This window comes from Salvelinus namaycush, chromosome 41 (assembly GCF_016432855.1).
Source record: "Salvelinus namaycush isolate Seneca chromosome 41, SaNama_1.0, whole genome shotgun sequence".
NCBI classification, from domain to species: Eukaryota; Metazoa; Chordata; class Actinopteri; order Salmoniformes; family Salmonidae; genus Salvelinus; species Salvelinus namaycush.
In genome coordinates this window covers 14663828-14682692 of record NC_052347.1, presented here as the reverse complement: position 1 = coordinate 14682692, position 18865 = coordinate 14663828, and the positions used below count along the sequence as shown (strand labels likewise).

Here is an 18865-nt window from a genome sequence, read left to right as displayed (position 1 = left end):
TGAACCTGTTAATGTTCCTTTTAGTTTATACTGTTGAGGAAGACACTCACATGAGACAGCTGCCAGCAGCAGAGATGCAGGGAACATGGTTTGTGTTGAAACTGAACTGGTGGGAGCTGCTCTTCTCTACTCTCCAGGACTCAGATGGCCTCTAAGGACAGACACTGTTCACTAAGAACTGAATTTCTGAAGCTGCTTGTGCTGAATGGTGAAGTGTTTTTTGTACGGCTCCCCACCACTCTCTCTCACTGTGTGTATCGGGCACAGTATTAAACTGCTGTGTCCTCAGTCTTCAGGCTGTTCATCTGTAGGTACAGCTTACTGCTGGAGTCTTCTCTGGGGATGGTGAATCTACCCTGAAATGACTGGGAGTAATACGTATTACCACCATGAATATGACCAATCCACTCAAACTTTTTCCCTTTAGCTTGTCTGATCCACCAAACTCCCCACAAGTTTGTGGCAAATTTACTGCAGTCTAAATAGTGTGATACAAAATGTTGCCAGAAGTTTGCAAATGTTTTCCACTAGTGATGAGTCCGCAGCAAACTTTTGGCAACAATAATATGTATTACTACTAGTAGCAAACAGTTTGCACAGAGGGTTTTTTCTGGCAAACAATTCTCTCAAGATTCTATTTGAATCTGTGGCAACAATATTTATTGCCGCTAGTGGCAAACAGTTTTCCAGAAGCAGTTTCTGGTGAACACATGACCCACTGTGCACAGATGTCAATTCAATGTCTATTCCACATTGGTTCAACGTAATTTCATTGAAATGGAGTGGAAACAACGTTGGTTCAACGAGTGTGTGCCCAATGGGAAGTTCCAAGACCAGTAACCATTGATGACCAATCAGGGGGATTAGAAACATCTTTTGGAAAATGGAAACCAAGCTATCTAGCTAGCTATCTACCGAAGTTGTACGGTGATTGTCTAACTTATTATTTACATTTCCAAATAAACTTAAAATAGTCTTAGCTAATTGATGCCTAGTTAGCAATGTCATTTTTTATGGGATAGAGTGAAACACAATTAGTTGATATCAGTTTCAATCTGTCAGTGCCACTGACTGGTTAGTGCTTAGCTAGCTAGCTAACGTTAAATATAATAATGTTTGCACAATTAAGATAGCTAAGTAATTATTTGCCTTAACACATTTAAGCTAGTATATTGTTGTCTTTAAGTGCCATCATGGATGTAAATATAATAGTGTCACTGTTCAGTAGCATGTTAGCTAACACAACAGCGAAGGTAGCAACAATATGAGCTGACTTGACATCAAAGCAAAACTTAACTTTTCAAATCAAATCAAAATCAATTCCAATCTAATTTTATTTCACATGCGCCGAATATAACAGACCTTACCGTGAAATGCTTACAAGCCCTTAACCAACAATGCAGTTCAAGAGATAGATTTAACAAAATATTTAGTAAATAAACTAAAGTTTAAAAAAATATCAAAAAGTAACACAAGAAAATTATATAACAATAACGAGGCTATACACAGGGATATAGGTACAGAGTCAATGTGCAGGGTTACAGGTTAACCTCTAACGAGCCTCAACCCCGGATCCGGGATCACCCCCCACCCCCCCCCACACTGATTAGCATCGCTAGCATAGCGTCACAATTAAATAGTAGCATCTAAATATCATTAAATCACAAGTCCAAGACACCTAATGAAAGATACAGATCTTGTGAATAAAGCCACCATTTCAGATTTTTAAAATGTTTTACAGGGAAGACACAATATGTAAATCTATTAGCTAAACACGTTAGCAAAAGACACCATTTTTCTTTGTCCACCATTTTTTCTCAACACCAGTAGCTATCACCAATTCGGCTAAACTAAGATATTGATAGCCACTAACCAAGAAAAAACCTCATCAGATGACAGTCTGATAACATATTTATGGTATAGGATAGGTTTTGTTAGAAAAATGTGCATATTTCAGGTATAAATCATAGTTTGCCATTGCAGCCACCATCACAAATCTCACCAAAGCGACTAGAATTACTACAGAGAGCAACTTGTATTACCAATTTACTCATCATAAAACATTTCTTAAAAATACACAGCACATAGCAATGGAAAGACACAGATCTTGTGAATTCAGACAACATTTCAGATTTTCTAAGTGTTTTACGGCGAAAACACAATAAATCGTTATATTAGCATACCACATATGCAAACGTTACCCCAGCATGAATTCAAGCCAAAGAGAGCGATATCGTATCATCGCCAAAATATATTAATTTTTTCACTAACCTTCTCAGAATTCTTCCGATGACACTCCTGTAACATCATATTACAACATACATATAGAGTTTGTTCGAAAATGTGCATATTTAGCCATAAAAAAACGTGGTTATACAATGAAAATAGTAGCAAAACAAGCCTGGAAATGTCGGTCGCCATCTTTGAGTGATCTAGTTTAATCAAAAGCTAATCATATACTTGACAAAAAAATACAGGGTTGACAGGAATCGAAAGACAAACTAGTTCTTAATGCAATCGCTGATTTACATTTTTTAAATTATCCTTACTTTTCAATACAGGTTGCGCCAAGCGAAGCTATACAAAACAAAATGGCGCCATAAGCGTTTAACATTTTTCGACAGAAACACGATTTATCATCATAAATTGTTCTTACTGTGAGCTGTTCTTCCATCAGAATCTTGGGCAAAGAATCCTTTCTTGGGTCTAATCGTCTTTTGGTCGAAAGCTGTCCTCTTGCCATGTGGAAATGCCCACTAACGTTCGGCATGAACTGGAAACGTCCCCAGCGGTTCAAAGTGTCTCAGAAATAAATGCCTCAAAATCGCACTAAACGGATATAAATTGCTATAAAACGGTTTAAATTAACTACCTTATGATGTTTTTAACACCTCTAACGAGTAAAAACATGACCGGAGAAATATTACTGGCTAAACTAAAACTTGGAAGGAGGCGAGTCCGATGTCCTTCGCGCGCAAGGCGCAGGCAGCAAAGGGAAGCTACTTCCGGTATTTGCTGTTTTATACAGCCCCTGATTGCGCAATCGACTCCATTCAAAGCGTCATCACGCACTGACATCCAGGGGAAGACGTAAGAAGTGTCTGTTTCTTCATAGCATTTACACGGACCTTTAAACTGACTCCAGATCAGTGGCCAAAATGTTTGAAATCTGACTCCCTATCATGAAAAGTGCTGTAGATTGAGTTCTGTTTCACTCAGAGACAAAATTCCAACGGCTATAGAAACTAGAGAGTGTTTTCTATCCAATAATAATAATAATATGCATATTGTACGAGCAAGAATTGAGTAGGAAGCCGTTTAATCTGTAGAGGAAATTATGCTAATGTGAAACAGCACCCCCTATAGTGGCAAGAAGTTAATCAAGGTAAAGTGTAAAAAGTGAGTAGCAGCAGTATAAAAACAAAGGGGTAAATAGTCCGGGTAGCCACTTGATTAATTGTTCAGCAGTCTTATGGCTTGGGGGTAGACTTGGCGCTCCTGTACTGCTTGCCTTGCAGTAGCATAGAGTACAGCCCCATCAAATGTTAATGGGGTCCTGTACGTCCCTCCTTTTCCTGTAGTCCACGATTAACTCCTTTGTCTTGCTCACACTGAGGGAGAGGTTGTTGTCCTGGCACCACAATGCCAGGTCTCTGACCTTCTCCTTATAGGCCATCTCATCGTTGTTGGTGATCAGGCCTACCACTGTTGCGTCGTCAGCAAACTTAATGATGGTGTTGGAGTCGTGCTTGGCCACGCAGTTGTGGGTGAACAGGGAGTACAGGAGGGGACTAAGCACAGATCCATGAGTGGCCCCCGTGTTGAGAATCAGTGTGGCTACCGACGTGAGTGTTCCTGGGCGGTAATTATTTAGGCATGTTACCTTCGCTTTCTTGGGCACAGGGATGGTTTGTTTTAAACATTTAGGTATTACAGATTCAGTCAGGTAGAGGTTGAAAATGTCAGTGTCAGTGTGGTTTACAGCTTATCATGAGGTATTCTACCTCAGGCGAGCAAACACCTCGAGACTTCTGTAATATTAGACATCGCGCACCAGCAGTTATTAACAAGTAGACATATACCCCTGCCCCTCGTCTTACCAGAAGTAGCTGATCTGTCCTGCCGATGCACGGAAAACCCAGCCAGCTCTAAATTATCCATGTTGTGGATAATCGGTGAAACATAAGATTTTACAGTTTTTAATATCCCATTAAGGATTGTCATAATTGTAGATCATCCAGTTTATTTTCCAATGATTGCACGTTGGCCAATAATATGGACAGTAGTGGTGGTTTACCTACTCACCGGCAAATTCTCACAGGGCATCCCGCCCTCCTCCCCCTTTTTCTCAGTCTTTTCTTCACGCGGATGATGAGGATTTGGACCTGGTCTTGAAAAAGCAGTATATCCTTCGCGTCGGACTCATTAAAGAATATCTTTGTCCAGTTTGAGGTGAGTAATCGCTGTTCTGATGTCTTGAAGCTCTTTTCGGTCATAAGACACGATAGCAGCAACATGATGTACAAACAATGTGAAAAAAAATAAAAAATAGCACAGTTGGTTAGGAGCCCGTAAAACGGCAGTCATCCCCTCTGGTGTCATTATATGGATACCATTACCCATGGTGTTGGAAGAGGCTGTATTGGGAGGAGGGTGACACCCCACCCTGAAAATATGTTTGTGGTGCAATCACAACACTTGTTTTGAGTGATAAATGACTGTTCATTCTTCAAGCTTGATATGGTAAGCAAATGCATATATATTATTCTCATAAATGTAGCCCATGCATTCATTATTTGTATCAATTAGATCTTTAATTGCTTTAACTTCTTTGATATAGCGGGCAGCATTTTCACTTTTGGATGAATTGCGTGCCCATAGTGAACTGCCTCCTATTCTGTCCCAGATGCTAATATATGCATATTATTATTACTATTGGATAGAAAACACTCTAAAGTTTCTAAAACTGTTTGAATGATGTCTGTGAGTATAACAGAACTCATATGGCAGGCAAAAACCTGAGAAAAAATCCAAACAGGAAGTGAAAATTCTGAGACTGGTCGATGTTAAAGTCATCGCCTATTCAATTCCCTGTAATATATGTATCTGTTTGCACTTCCTACGCCTTCCACTAGATGTCAACAGTCTGTAGAACGCTGAATAAAGCCTCTAGTGGGACGTGGGGCCGGATGGGAGGTGTTTCAGTCATTGGTCTGGCAGTTGCCAGTTCTTGCTCACGCGCTTTCCTCATGATATCGCCATGCGTTCCATTACTTATAGAGACTGAAAAGAATTCTCCGGTTGGAACCTTATTGGATATAAATGATAACAACATCCTGAAGATTGATTCTCTACTAAGTTTGACCAGTTTTTTCGACTTGTAATATAACTTTTTGAAGTTTTCGTCCGACGTTTTCCTGCATCTGCGCGAGCGTTTGGACACGTGTACTACACATGCTAGCAAAAGTAGCTAATTGGACATAAGTAATGGACATTATCGAACAAAACAACCATTTATTGTGGAACTAGGATTCCTGGCAGTGTATTCTGATGAACATAATCAAAGGTAAGGGAATATTTATGATGTAATTTCGTATTTCTGTTGACTCCAACATGGCGGAGAAATGTTGTTAAATCTGAGCGCCTTCTCAGATTATTGCATGGTGTGCTTTTTAACTTCTTATGGCTGCAAGGGGCAGCACTGAGTAACCTGGAAAGAGGTGGCCATTTCAAACGGCCTCCTACTCAATTCTTGCTCGTACAATATGCATATTATCATTACTATTGGATAGAAAACACTCTCTAGTTTCTTAAACCGTTTGAATTATTTCTCTAAGTGAACCAGAACTCTTTCTGCAGCCCATTTCCTATCCGGAAGTGAGATTTCCAAATGCGAGGTCTTTTTTCAAGAGCTTGTCTATAAAAGGGCATGTCACTTGGGACTATAGAAACACGTCATACGCCTTCCCTTGGGTGTCATGCGGAAGTGAGAGCAGAAATGACTTGAATATCTCGTTCAGGGATTGAATACATCATCTTTGAGTGAGAGGTCCGCCATTATTTTTTGTTTCGAAGGCGCGAAGTTGGACCTGGAATTGCCTCCTGGAAAACCGTCGTTATAGGTGAATATGATCTCCGGCTTCGATTTTACTTGATACATGTCACAATATCATCCTAAAGTATGTTTTTTCAATATAGTTTAATTATATTATTGAAATTTATTCGGGACTTTAGACGTGATGCGTTGGAGGAATTTGTTCAAGAAGGAGAGGTTAGCGCCGCACGGCCAGTGTGCTTGCTAATTCAAGAGGGAAATAGTTTGTTCTGGATCCAAACAAAGAAGGTTCTGGACAATGGACCCCTTGTACAACATTCTGATGGAAGATCAACAAAGATAAGGACCCAATTTGGGATGCTATTTCATATATCTGTCGAGCTGTGCTATCGCTACCGATTACTTGGAATCAATGCTGTTGTGTGTTAGCCATTGCAGTAAGCTAATATAACGATATATTGTGTTTTCGCTGTAAAACACTTAAAAAATCGGAAATATTGTCTGTATTCACAAGATCTTTGTCTTTCATTTTGCTATACACCATATATTTTTCTGAAATGTTTTATGATGAGTAATTAGGTAGTTGACGTTGGTGTCTGTATTTACTCTGGCTACTCCCGTGCTATTTCTGACTGTAGCTATGATGGTAGCATCAATGTAAAACTGATTTATAGCTCAAATATGCACATTTTTCGAACAAAATATAGATTTATTGTGTAACATGTTATAGGACTGTCATCTGAGGAAGTTGTTTCTAGGTTTGTTTGGGTGGATCTTGGTAAGTTAGGTTGGCTTTGTGCATGCTACCTGTGCTGTGAAAAATGTCTGTCCTCTTTTGTATTTGGTGGTGAACTAACATAAATATACGTGGTGTTTTTGCTGTAAAACATTTTAAAAATCGGACACGTTGGCTGGTTTCACAAGATGTTTATCTTTCAAATGCTGTATTGGACTTGTTAATGTGTGAAAGTTAAATATTTAAAAAAAATAGATTTTGAATTTCGCGCCCTGCAATTGAGCTGGATGTTGTCATAAGTGTACCGACCTCGGGCTTGCAGCCATAAGAAGTTAACTAAAGTTTTTTTTAAATCTGACACAGTGGTTGCATTAAGAACAATTATATCTTTAATTATGTGTAAAACATGTATCTTTCATCAACGTTTATGATGAGTATTTCTGTTATTTGACGTGGCTCTCCGCAATTACTCCAGATATTTTGGAGGCATTTCTGAACATGGCGCCAAATGTAAACCGAGATTTGTGGATATAAATATGCACATTATCGAACAAAACATAAATGTATTGTGTAACATGATGTCCTATGAGTGTCATCTGATGAAGATCATCAAAGGTTAGTGATTAATTTTATCTATTTTTCTGCTTTTTGTGACTACTATCTTTTGCTGGGTAAATGGCTGTGTTTTTCTGTGGCTATGTACTGAGCTAACATAATTTTTTGGTGTGCTTTCCCCGTAAATCCTTTTTGAAATCAGACATGTTGGCTGGATTCACAACATGTGTAGCTTTAATTTGGTGTCTCGTGTGATTTCATTAAAGATTGATTTTTATAGTAATATATTTGAATTTGGCGCGCTACATTTTTTCTGGATTTTGACGCTACCGTCCCACCTATCCCAGAGAAGTTAAACTAGTAGCTAGCTCATCTTGATCATGGTGTTCCTTCTCTCTTTCTAGAAGCAATCAGTTACAAGGCAATAAGACAAATTGAGACCTTCTATCATACTGAGGTCAGATACATATATGTGCACCAGTTCAAAGCTTCTTGCATGCATGGCTTTGAGAAGTAAGTTAAATTCTTGTTCATCTAACTGCACTGTCCAATTTACAGTAGCTATTACATGGAAAGAATAGCATGCTATTGTTTGAGGAGAGTGCACAGTTTTGAACATGTAAAGTTAATAAACAAATTAGGCACATGTGGGCAGTCTTGACACAACATTTTGAACAGAAATGCAATGGTTCATTGAATGAGTTTAAATCTTTGCACATACAAAAAAAATCAGAGCACTTGTCTGCCTGGATAGTTGCTTTGTGGTTGAGGTTTGTGTAATATATGTTCAATATATCCTCATATATTGTATGTGGAAAACATATGTATGTTATGTTGTGAATTTGAACATGAATTATGTGCCTATTGAAGATTACTGATGTTTTTCGTACGATGTACCCACTGACTAATGGAAACTTGCTATGTCCTCATTGTGGTTTTACAGACGTGTTTAATAAGTCTTATTTTTACACTTTTGTAATATTTATGAAATGCATATTGTTATATTTGGTAGCACTTATTTGTTTTTCCTTTGCCTCCAACCCCCTTCGATGTGTGGAACGGATGTGGGTGGGGCTAGGTCTACATAAGGGCGCAAAATTTTCAAAAATTACGAAAGCTCTGACACAGGCCGTGAGGCCGATACGTAAGCTTATCAAATATCAGTGATACTATCAAGAGCAGGGTGCGGTTTCCTTTTTCCTTCATCTTGTTCAATTGTTGCCATGCACCTGCAAATAAGATTGCTCAGATGTGCGAGTGCCTTTTGAATTTTATATCTTATCAAACTATTATAAACTAGTAACTTAATAAACTAAATTCGTCATTCCATGAGGGGATTTGGATTTATTTTATTAAGGCGGCTAATATCGCTCACTCCTGGTAATTACATATAACTCCTACTGTTTAAGGGGTGAGTGAGTTTTAGTATAGGTCTGGTGCTGGTCTGTATCACTGTGGTCATCAAACACAATAACACACAGCTGTGTCTTCAGTCTGCAGACTCAGTCCTGTTAAAGTCACAGTATTGCCGAAGGAGTCTAAAGTGAGGCTGAACTTGTTTTTCAGGGAGTCTTTGTGGTGTGTTCCTCCAGTATATTTCATTCCAATCCACTCCAGTGTTTTCCCTGCAGGCTGTAGAATCCAAGCTGTGTAATAGATTCCTAAATATTACGAGCCCTTACAGGAGATGGTCAGTGGTTGATCTGGCTGGACAGTCAGAGGCTGGCTGAAAAAAAAAGTTTACTATCCAGTTGAAGTCGGAAGTTTACATTCACTTAGGTTGGAGGCATTAAAACTCGTTTTTCAACCACTCCACACATTTCTTGTTAAGAAGGTTAATATCACCCCACCTGATTGATACATGTAACTCCAACTGTTTAAAGGATGAGTGAGTTTTTGTACATGTTTGGCCCTGGTTTGAATAACTGTGAGTCTCAGGCACAATATTAAACAGCTGTGTCTTCAGTCTGCAGGTTCTGCCCTGTTAGAGTCACTATCTTGTTAGAGGAGTCTAAAGTGAGGCTGAACTTGTTTTTCAGTGAATCCTTGTAGATTGTGTTTCCAGTATATATTTGCCCAATCCACTCCAGTCCTTTCCCTGCAGGCTGTCGGATCCAAGCTGTCCAATAGCTAGATAAAGAGCATGAAACTTTACAGGAGGTGGTCAGTGGTTGGCGTGGCTGAACAGTCATAGAGGCTGGCTGAGTGAGTTATTCACAATGAGCACCTTTGGGAAGAGAAAGAAGGAAGAGATTATTACAAGCTCCAAATAGTGTCAAATTATATCAGTCTAATTAAATTTTCATTAATGTGTTTTTTCCCCCAGATCCAAAGAGACTCACAGGACACAGCTGCCAGCAGCAGCAGTAGAGATGCAGTGAACATGGTTTGTGTTGAAGCTGAACTGGTTCTCTGGAACTGCACTTCTTTCCTCTCCAGGACTCGGAGGGACGTACTGTGGGACACAAAATGAGAGACTGTTTGTATAATAGAGAGGTGGAGAGAGTGAGAGGCGTCGAGCGACAAGTGATATTTACAGGAATAAAATAACTCCCAATATTAGTGGAAAATGGTGGAGGTTAGAAAAGGCCTTGGTTATGGGACATATGACATGGATAGTTTATTGCATTGTTAGTAATCCTAATATGTTGAACAAAATTATTACAATTATAGCCATTGCCCAAATGTATTTCCATGGTTGTGAACATTGTCATTCTAGAACATTAATCTGAGGGTATTGATGCTGCTTGTGTTGAATGGGGAAGTGGTTTTTGTACAGCTCTCCCACCACACTCTCTCAATGTGTGTACCGGGCACAGTAATACAGTGCTGTGTCCTCACTCTTCAGACTGTTCATCTGTAGAAACAGTTTACTGCTGGAGTCTTCTCTGGAGATGGTGAATCTACCCTGGACTGTCTGGGAATAGAATGGACTCGATCCACCAGTGTGTATAAAGGCAACAAACTCAAGTCCTTTCCCAGGAGCCTGTTTCATCCAAGCCATATGGTAGCTACTGAATGTGAACCCAGAGGCTGTACAACTCAGTGTGTTGGATTCTCCAGGCTTTTTAACAACTGGTCCAGACTCAGTCAGTGTCTGACCATGAACACCTGTGGAAATATAAAGCAGAGATCATGATGAAGTAAATAAATTCTGATGTGTTGACTTATTCATTTGATAAACATAGCTAATATCCTCACCTGTTAGATAGAATGTCAGTAAGAGTATTCCTGTGGTAGGAAACATGGTGATCTGTGTAGTTCTCTAAAGATAGTTGAGACAGTCCTCAGCAGAAAAAGCCTTCAACAGAGACATAAATAAAGATGGAGGACAGGAGAGTTTTGCATGAGCTCCTCCTCACTGGGAGGACCAATCACAAGAGGCTTTGATAAATAGATCACGTGGTATGAGGTCATCTTGAGATGCTCTGTAATGAGGAAGAAATCCTGCTGTTTTTATTTCAATGTATCTATTTTACCAGGTAAATTGATGGAGAATACATTTCAATTACAACACGAACCTGAGGAAGTGGTGTAAGGACAGTTTCAGAATTACTGTACAAATTATTACTCATGACAATAGAATCTGTTATCATGTTATGATACTTCTGAAACAACCACTGAATCAATCCCACAATATTTGAATAACGTTTTAATAAATGTTTAATAGTGAGGGTATAACTCCAACCGTTTATGTGGTGGGTGAGATTTTATACAGGTCTGGTGTTGATTTGTATCACTGTGAGTAGCGAGCACAATAATACACAGCTGTGTCCTCAGCCTGCAGACTGGTGATGTCTAAGTACAGTACATTACTACTGTCTCTGGAGATGGTGAATCTGCTCTTAAGAGGCTCCAGAGTTGATGGATCCACCACCCCAAATGATCCCAATCCACTCCAGTGTTTTCCCTGGCTGATGTCGTATCCAAGCTGTACCATAGTCTGTCAGGGCATAGCCAGAGACTTGACAAGATAGTTTCACTGGCTCTCCAGGAGGTTTGAGTTGAGCAGGGGAGGAGGTCAAACTAATGCTGTGTAGATCTGAAAGAGATGGGAGTGTAGAGAAAGAGAGATGAGAGGAATTCATCAAAAACTGTCACAATAGCAAAACAACTGACTAACACAATGGTAAAACAACTAACACAATGGTAAAACAACGAACTAACACAATAGTAAAACAACTGACTAACACAATGGTAAAACAACTGACTAACACAATAGTAAAACAACTGACTAACACAATATCAAAACAACTGACTAACACAATATCAAAACAACTGACTAACACAATATCAAAACAACTGACGAACACAATGGTAAAACAACTGACTAACACAATAGCAAAACAACTGACTAACACAATAGTAAAACAACTGACTAACACAATAGCAAAACAACTGACTAACACAATAGTAAAACAACTGACTAACACAATATCAAAACAACAGACTAACACAATAGTAAAACAATTGACTAACACAATAGCAAAACAACTGACTAACACAATGGTAAAACTAACACAATAGCAAAACAACTGACTAACACAATTGTAAAACAACTGACTAACACAATAGCAAAACAACTGACTAACACAATAGCAAAACAACTGACTAACACAATAGCAAAACAACTGACTAACACAATGGTAAAACAACTGACTAACACAATGGTAAAACAACTGACTAACACAATGGTAAAACAACTGACTAACACAATGGTAAAACAACTGACTAACACAATAGCAAAACAACTGACTAACACAATAGCAAAACAACTGACTAACACACTAGTAAAACAACTGACTAACACAATAGTAAAACAACTGACTAACACAATAGTAAAACAACTGACTAACACAATATCAAAACAACAGACTAACACAATAGTAAAACAACTGACTAACACAATGGTAAAACAACTGACTAACACAATAGCAAAACAACTGACTAACACAATGGTAAAACTAACACAATAGCAAAACAACTGACTAACACAATTGTAAAACAACTGACTAACACAATGGTAAAACAACTGACTAACACAATGGTAAAACAACTGACTAACACAATGGTAAAACAACTGACTAACACAATGGTAAAACAACTGACTAACACAATATCAAAACAACTGACTAACACACTAGTAAAACAACTGACTAACACAATATCAAAACAACTGACTAACACACTAGTAAAACAACTGACTAACACAATAGTAAAACAACTGACTAACACATTGTTTGGTGTCCTGTATACAAAGAGACAAACAATATATGAATGGCTGTGGGTTGCATTGATGTATTGATGTATTACATCTATAACTGGACACAACCTAAGCCAGAGACCCTCTATCGGTTATATTTTTGAATGTGAAGGGGGGATATGAAACACTACATTAAAGTATTAGTTAATACTTGAGGTGGATGAAACATATTTAATACACTTTACTTTCATTTTGACAAACTGTAAAGTATATTTAATCGACATCCACATTATATTTTTTTCCTGTAATAAAATGAAATAGCAGACCATTCATCAGTACTGGTCTTCATTTTATTCATATGGAGAGAGAGAGACAGGTCAGATCAATCAAGGAGTCACATCACTATAATAATAACACAGGTTATACTGATCAGACTACAGGCAGGAACTCACAGGAGGCAGCTGACAGCAGCAGCAGAGATACAGGGAACATGGTTTGTGTTGAAACTGAACTGGTGGGAGTTGCTCTTCTCTACTCTCCAGCACTCAGAGGGACGTACAGCGACTCAGATACAGAGAGGTTTTATATAGGAGGTAGATGTAGAGAAAGGAAGGGAGGATGGGTGGAATTTGCATAAGGTGAGGATATATATAATTAATGGGAATATCTGTAGGGGAAAAAATATGTAATAACCGTGCAAGCTATACATAGTCTAATGTGTTCTCTGTGTAAAAAGCCAGACTGATCCTGGAGGATAATGTTAGGAAGGACTCTTATACATTGAGCTTTACACTCTGCCAATATTTTTTGTATCATAACCCATTAGTGTCAATTGTCCCCTGTCTTTATATTGTTGCATATATCTGTATTTATATCATAATACTTTGCATCTTTTTGATACCACAGAACTTAGATCTTCTTGTTCGGTATTGGCCAACTTTATCATGTGAATGATTAAAACCTTAAACTAATGGATCATGAATGACTTCATTGAATGTTTGATAGACATCAATTAGAATACCATCAAGTCATATCAGGAGTATAATTGGCAAACAACTCAGATATACATTCCCAGCTCTCCCAATGATGGGCTTATTTCCATTTACATATTTGATATTGAGAAACTTCTATGTTCTATTTAATTGAATTAGTCCTATTATACAATGAATCCCTGGAGGATGTGTTTTTGTACAGCTCTGGTCATGGTCTGTATCACTGTGTCTCACAGACACAGTAATAAACTGCTGTGTCTTCAGTCTGGAAGTTGTTCCCTTGTAGAAACACTGTACTGCTGGAACTGTCATAACTAGAACTGATCTTGATCTTCAGTGAATCTACAGTGGAAGTACTACTAATACAGTGGGGCAAAAAAGTATTTAGTCAGCCACCAATTGTGCAAGTTCTCCCACTTAAAAAGATGAGAGAGGCCTGTAATTTTCATCATAGGTACACTTCAACTATGACAGACAAAATGAGAAAAAAAAATCCAGAAAATCACATTGTAGGATTTTTAATGAATTTATTTGCAAATTATGGTGGAAAATAAGTATTTGGTCAATAACAAAAGTTTATCTCAATACTTTGTTATATACCCTTTGTTGGCAATGACAGAGGTCAAACATTTTCTGTAAGTCTTCACAAGTTTTTCACACACTGTTGCTGATATTTTGGCCCATTCCTCCATGCAGATGTCCTCTAGAGCAGTGATGTTTTGGGGCTGTTGCTGGGCAACACGGACTTTCAACTCCCTCCAAAGATTTTCTATGGGGTTGAGATCTGGAGACTGGCTAGGCCACTCCAGGACCTTGAAATGCTTCTTACGAAGCCACTCCTTCGTTGCCCGGGCGGTGTGTTTGGGATCATTGTCATGCTGAAAGACCCAGCCACGTTTCATCTTCAATGCCCTTGCTGATGGAAGGAGGTTTTCACTCAAAATCCCACGATACATGGCCCCATTCATTCTTTCCTTTACACGGATCAGTCGTCCTGGTCACTTTGCAGAAAAACAGCCCCAAAGCATGATGTTTCCACCCCCATGCTTCACAGTAGGTATGGTGTTCTTTGGATGCAACTCAGCATCCTTTGTCCTCCAAACACGATGAGTTGAGTTTTTACCAAAAAGTTATATTTTGGTTTCATCTGACCATATGACATTCTCCCAATCTTCTTCTGGATCATCCAAATGCTCTCTAGCAAACTTCAGACGGGCCTGGACATATACTGGCTTAAGCAGGGGGACACGTCTGGCACTGCAGGATTTGACTCCCTGGCGGCGTAGTGTGTTACTGTTATGGGATTTTTGTGTTTAATGACTAAAATATGTATGCATTTGACTTAGAATTATAACTAAACAGAATACTACTATAATACTGTAAGAATGAATCTTATTATAATCATAATGTTGAATGTTATGTGTTCCTTTTTAGAAAGAATGGGTTTATCTTCAGACAGGCTAGAATGATGTCTCTACCCAGGGAGGGGAAAGACCTTGTGTTGGTTGCAGATAGTTTAACAGGTGGCAGACAGTAATGAGAACTCTAACTATACTGCCATTGTATCCGAGAGGAGGATGGACATTAAAACCTATGACATCATGTTTATTATATAACCTGATGTAAAATGTATTGTGATCAGTACTCTCGAGAATAAACGCTATTGATTGATTGATTTTGAGACTGGTTCCTGTCCATTTTATGCTGATAAGTATCTTACAAATTCTTATGTATGGACAGAGTGTTTTAATTGAATTGGTTGATAAACATAGGAATAGAAATTCCTTTAACAGTTACTCATGGTAGGCTTTGTTACTTTGGTCCCAGCTCTCTGCAGGTCATTCACTAGGTCCCCCCGTGTGGTTCTGGGATTTTTGCTCACCGTTCTTGTGATCATTTTGACCCCACGGGGTGAGATCTTGCGTGGAGCCCCAGATCGAGGGAGATTATCAGTGGTCTTGTATGTCTTCCATTTCCTAATAATTGCTCCCACAGTTGATTTCTTCAAACCAAGCTGCTTACCTATTGCAGATTCAGTCTTCCCAGCCTGGTGAAGGTCTACAATTTTGTTTCTGGTGTCCTTTGGACAGCTCTTTGGTCTTGGCCATAGTGGAGTTTGGAGTGTGACTGTTTGAGGTTGTGGACAGGTGTCTTTTATACTGATAACAAGTTCAAACAGGTGCCATTAATACAGGTAACGAGTGGAGGACAGAGGAGCCTCTTAAAGAAGAAGTTACAGGTCTGTGAGAGCCAGAAATCTTGCTTGTTTGTAGGTGACCAAATACTTATTTTCCACCCTAATTTGCAAATAAATTCATTAAAAATCCTACAATGTAATTTTCTGGATTTTTTTTCTCATTTTGTCTGTCATAGTTGAAGTGTACCTATGATGAAAATTACAGGCCTCTCTCATCTTTTTAAGTGGGAGAACTTGCACAATTGGTGGCTGACTAAATACTTTTTTGCCCCACTGTACATGTAAGACCAACATACTTCAAAGCTTTGCTTTCAGCTTGTCATATCCAGTGAGGACATTGAGAATATATAGAAAACCCAGAGAATTTTCAGGAGATGCTGAGACTCTCCTGGTTTGATAACCACTGGACCAGACTGGATGAGTTCAACATCACAGTAGACACCTGTAAGGAGAAACCCACATTAATTCACAGCATTGTCAGTTTTAGAAATGATCATTTCAGAGTTGTAATAAAGTACAGTATATATGTTTATAAGGGAGAGGGAAAGACAGTGTTAAGACAACGAAGACAGTCAGGTATAAAAGGACTGGGAATATTATTGCAAAAAGGGGGGAAATGGGTGAGTTCTTCACAGTGAACACCTGTAGACAAAGCATTTACAATGAAACTTACTACAAATATCATAATTTTTAAGTTTTAACAAAGCTGAAGCCATTGCTAATTGTTTTGTCTGCCCCCCAAATCCAGAGATACTCACAGGAGGCAACTGCCAGAAGCAGCAGAGATGCAGGGAACATGGTTTGTGTTGAAGCTGAACTGTTGTGAGCTGCTGAGGGAGAGGGAGAGAGAGAGTTAGATCACATTTGCATAATCAAGATAATCATGTATAAAGGACTGGGAAGATCAGTTCAAATTGGGGGGGAAATTCTGTGGTAATGTGTCAGATTCTATCACTACACTTATGGGAGATGAAACTCTAGGATGGTTAACCATTGTTTTCTTATTATTGATAATCCTACTGTATACTATATGTATCAAGTTATTTTTGTGAAAACTAAACAGCGGTGCTTGTGAACATTTAGCTATTAAAGCATTCATCAAAAATAAATGAGGTTGTCTGTGCTGAATGGGGAAGTGGTTTTTGTATGGCTTCTCCCTTAATTTAACCACTGTGACTCTCTAGCACAGTAATACACTGCTGTGTCCTCACTCTTCAGGCTGTTCATCTGTAGGTACAGCTTACTGCTGGAGTCATCTCTGGAGATGGTGAATCTACCCTGAAATGACTGGGAGTAGTAAGCAGTAGTGCTATGACTATAAGCTATCCACTCCAGTCCTTTCCCAGGAGCCTGTCTGATCCAGTTCATTCCATAGCTACTGAATGTGAACCCAGAGGCTGTGCAGGTCAGTTTGTGGGATTCTCCAGGTTTTCTAACCACTGGTCCAGACTCAGTCAGTGTCTGACCCTGAACACCTGTTGAAATACATAGAATGTTGAAGAGGGTTTTGAAGCCTAAAGCTAATGTGTCGATTTATTTCCGTGATAAGCTTATAATTAGGCTGCATATCCTCACCTGTTAGATAGACTGTCAGTAAGAGTATTACTGTGGTAGGAAACATGGTGATCTGTGTAGTTCTCTAAAGGTAGTTGATACAGTCCTCAGCAGAAACAACCTTCAACAGAGACATTAATAAAGATGGAGGACTAGAGTATTTGCATGAGCTCCTCCTTACTGGGAGGACGAATCACAAGAGGCTTTGATATACACCCACAGTTCACCTTTGATATCTTTTATGTATATTTATCTTTATTTTACTGGGTAAGTTGAAAAACACTCTCTCTTACAACAACGATATGTGGAAGGGATGCAATGTCAAATTGTTGATTAGTTAATTATGAAAATGGATCAATGTTTCTGTACCATCTGTTGCTGAAATGTACCAGAGAGAAACCATGTTCTCTGAATCAACCCTTGAAAAATATCTTTATTGAATAACATTGTGGAAAGCTTTTCAATATAGGGGAAATCCTTAACTTAGCCTTCCTCCTAGAGTGTGAAATTGGAACTAAAGGTCACATCTCTGCTCTTCATGTTCCATGTGTCCCCAGATAATGGCTTTGTACAGCTCTGGCCATGGTTTGTATCATTGTGGGAATTGCGAGCACAGTAATACACAGCTGTGTCTTCAGTCTGAAAGTTCTTCACTTGTAGAAACACTGTGCTACTGGAAGTGTCAGTTTGTGTAGCCGATTTTACTTTTAAGTGGGTCTATGATGCTGGTGCTCCCACTGCCAGTTCCGCAAACCACATAACCAATCCACTCCATGGTTTTGCCCTCATAATGTCAAATCCAATTAGTACAATAGCTAGCAAGAGTATAACTAGAGGTCTTACAGGAGATGGTAAAGGTGTAATGAATACTCAGGGAGAAAAAGGTGCAGATTAACGCACAGAGCGCAGCAGGTGTTAATTTCACCTTCGCAGAAGGCATGAATCGGTCATACACAGGAAGGCAAACAGGCAGGTGAATCAAAACTAGGACTGAAGGCTATAACTGGTTTTCACAAACGAGCTAGGAAAAGGCTTAGTAGAGTGAAAACTAACAATACCTCACAAAGGCACAAACAGAATGAACTGAACTAAATAAGGTGCTGATGAGACCATGTGAATAACTAACACAGGTGAAATCAATGAACAAAAATGATAGACAGGGCTACGTTCAAGAACACAAAGAAACAGGGCTACGTTCAAGAACACAAAGAAACAGGGCTACGTTCAAGAACACAAAGAAACAGAGCTATGTTCAAGAACACAAAGAAACAGGGCTACGTTCAAGAACACAAAGAACCAGAGCTATGTTCAAGAACACAAAGAAACAGGGCTATGTTCAAGAACACATGGTTGACTCAGAAAATAAGTACAGAACCTTACAAAAGGATTCTCCTGGCCTTACAACAATTGAACCAGGCTGGGTTAGCGTGATATCACAGTAAATACCTGTATCGATAAAATACACAAATATATTAACATTGTTCACAAACAAACTTAAAGATACATTAGAATTGTTTATATTTCTGCCAATCCAAATATGTGTCGAGTTCCCCCCCAAATCCAGAGAGACTCA

General features: G+C 38.9%; 1 gene segment (V, D, J or C); it reads right to left on the bottom strand.

Moving 5' to 3' along the window:
- Nucleotides 1–10143: 10143 nt before the first annotated feature.
- Nucleotides 10144–13041, bottom strand: LOC120034389. The segment is given in 2 exon segments: nt 10144–10457; nt 13002–13041. Coding segments are annotated over 2 exon segments (354 nt in total).
- Nucleotides 13042–18865: the final 5824 nt, after the last annotated feature.